General features: G+C 32.3%; 1 protein-coding gene across 1 annotated transcript; it reads left to right on the top strand.

The window, feature by feature from the left end:
- The first annotated feature begins 1,374 nt into the window (after window positions 1-1,374).
- LOC118745493 (protein ALP1-like) lies at window positions 1,375-2,791 on the top strand. The gene is made up of 3 exons (XM_036478943.1): window positions 1,375-1,490; window positions 1,596-2,122; window positions 2,784-2,791. Exons 1-3 carry the CDS (start codon window positions 1,375-1,377, stop codon window positions 2,789-2,791), a joined length of 651 nt encoding a protein of 216 aa, XP_036334836.1.
- Window positions 2,792-2,923: the final 132 nt, after the last annotated feature.

Raw genomic sequence — 2,923 nt, 5'->3', positions numbered from 1 at the left:
TCGATTATACCACACTAAAATAAAAAGGGGTTTGCACACAGATTTGTTAAATCTTTTTTTGAGAAAAGTTGATAATTTGCAACTTATTGTAAATGGTAGAAACCACCACAAACCCACAAATCAGGTTTTAGAATCTTTATTAAAGTACGAAGAAACTTGTATTAAGAATTTTTATTAATAAATAATAAAATGTATATATCTAAAGTTAGAAGTAGAAGCGCTTAAATTTGTTTACTTATTTTAACGTAGATATATAGGTATGTACATATGTAATAATTTCTGCACATACCTTTTATTGGTACATTGGTAATACTTATTTAGAAAGCTGACAATTTTCGAAACAGAGATGTAAAAATCGTTAATAATTAACATTTTTCATAATGACATTCTTGGCAGAAAAATATTTCTCTAATTAATATTTTCATTTATTATAAATATTTGTACAAATTTAAGTGAAACAAATTAGTGATAACGCTCAATAAACTATTTTTCGTGTTGAAATTTTGAAATCTGTTCAATAAAATTCAACCTTGCGTATTTTTCAGTGGGTTTTGTGTATTTAGAATATTTATATCGATTGATTGATACTGAATGAATGTGTGCACACATAGCAAAAGCTGCATTCATCTGAATGCTTATTCAGTGTTAAAAGTTAATGTTTCGTCATTCAGTTTTTTCAATCTTTCTTTGAATATGTTAATGTGTGCAATCGTATCTACTTTGAGTGAATGTAGAATTGGAAAATTATAAGCCACATTCCCCAACAAGGAAAAATTCAATGAAAACATAATAACATAAAATTGATGATTTTTAATTTCATATGATTTCACAGTTTTACAGCTCTGGCTGAAATACACATGCTAAGCCCTTCGAAATTTTGTGCTGGGGTATGCGTTACAGCTTCGCAAATTTTACCCCTACCGAAACCAAAGATGTATACACATCAAAAATTGCATGACGATCGGTTGAGTAGTTAACGCGTGAAAGCGTAACAAACAAACTCACTTTCGGATTTATAATATCAGAGTATTAAAGGCTCCGCCAGATAAACATTTCGCGTCAACGCATTTGATTGCGTTGCCGTATCAGACAAAAAAAGGCGCCAGATAAACACCTTGACGCACATAAGAAAATCAGCTGTTTGTATAGCGTTGTGTTATTCTTAAATTGAAAGTAATATTTATTAAATATAAAATGGAGAGCTCAAAAATTGTAAAAGCGATCGTTATGGTCCTTCTGTTGGTCAAAGCCGGTGAATGCCTTAAGGCATTATATGGCCGTCGAAAATATTGGGTACGACCGGTGTTGAGAAATCGCAACACTCATGGATTTTTCGCAAACAATTTTTGCTTTCCGGAGGAATTTAAAAGGACAATGAGGATGGAGAAAAATATTTTTGACTTGCTCCTTAATTTAATCAAGGAGCGCTTAACGAAGCACTCCAACAGGCCTTATATTTCTGCCGAATGTCGACTCTACCCGACCCTTGCGTAAGTTCATAAACATGCACATATATTCACATGTAGTATGTTCAAAATTTATTACGTTCAAAATTATTGTGATTATTTTCTGGAAACGCTCTAACTATATTAAAGGTATTTGGCTCATGGCGGAAGCAAGCAGCTATATTCTTCTGCGTTCAAAATTGGACTCTCGACAACGAAAGAAATTGTTTCGGAAACGTGCGAGGTACTTTGGGAAGTTTTAGGACCGATATATTTATCGATCCCGGATGAGAACGAATGGAGACGAATCGCCATTGATTTTGACGCAATGTGGGATTTGCCTAATTGTGTAGAGGCCATTGACGGCAAGCACGTAAATATTACTTGCCCGCCAAAGTCTGGTTCTTTGTTCTACAATTACAAGGGAAACTTTTCGATAATTCTTCTGGCAGCCTGTGACGCCAATTATACTTTCACGGCTGTGGACATTGGTGCATACGGTTCCCAAAGTGATGGTGGCGTTATGTGGAACTCGATCTTCGGTGAACTTTTGTATAAGGAGCAATTGGATCTTCCAAAGCCAGAAGTTTTGCCCGGAACCAACAAAAGTTTCCCACACTATTTTGTTGGAGATGCCGCATTCCCATTAAAGCCATTTTTGATGAGACCTTATCCAGGTTTGTCATTTGAACCAAGTTCACTTACAGTCAGTCAAGAAAGTTTAGGTGCAGCGAAATTTTTAAAATACGGGCAACTATTTTTTAAATATTTTATTTTTCGCTAATTTTGTATAAAAATATGGTTGATTCTACAACAAAAACCCCAAAAACCATAGTTCAAACCTTGTGCAAATTAAATAAAATTCCGCAAAATTTCATTCAAATATTGCACTTTTTATTTACGCTCTTTAGAAAAAACTCGAGTATGCAGTTTTTTAGCCCATTCAATTTTTCCATATAAAAAAAATTATCGGACATTATTTTATATGGAGAAAATGAGCGACACCTTCAACAAAAAAAATGCTAAAAATCAATGGTAAGTCCTAGCTTCCTCATACGTGCACTTTATTTTACTAAAATTGAATGGGCTAAAAAACTGCATACTCAGCTTTTTTCTAAAGAGCGTAAATAAAAAGTGCAATATTTGAATGAAACTTTGCGGAATTTTATTTAATTTTGCGCAAGTTTTGGAACTCTGATTATTGGCGTTTTCGTTGTAGAATTAACTATTTCTTTATACAAAATTAGCGAAAAATATAATATTAAAAAAATGGTTGCCGGTATACTGACTGTATGTTTATTTATTAATTTTTAAGATTTTTCAATTAAAATTCCCTAGTTTTATAGTTATGTATGTAGTTCCATAGTTTATATCAGTCTTAACTATTTTTCTTTCATTTGACAAATATTCATTACTTTTTTATAAAATATAGTTCATTATAATCATTTGGATTTAAATATATGATTTTAGTTAGATAA

This window comes from Rhagoletis pomonella, unplaced genomic scaffold (assembly GCF_013731165.1).
Source record: "Rhagoletis pomonella isolate Grant_MI unplaced genomic scaffold, Rhpom_1.0 Rhpom_scaffold_00009, whole genome shotgun sequence".
Classification (NCBI taxonomy): domain Eukaryota; kingdom Metazoa; phylum Arthropoda; class Insecta; order Diptera; family Tephritidae; genus Rhagoletis; species Rhagoletis pomonella.
This window is presented reverse-complemented; position numbering and strand designations above follow the sequence as displayed.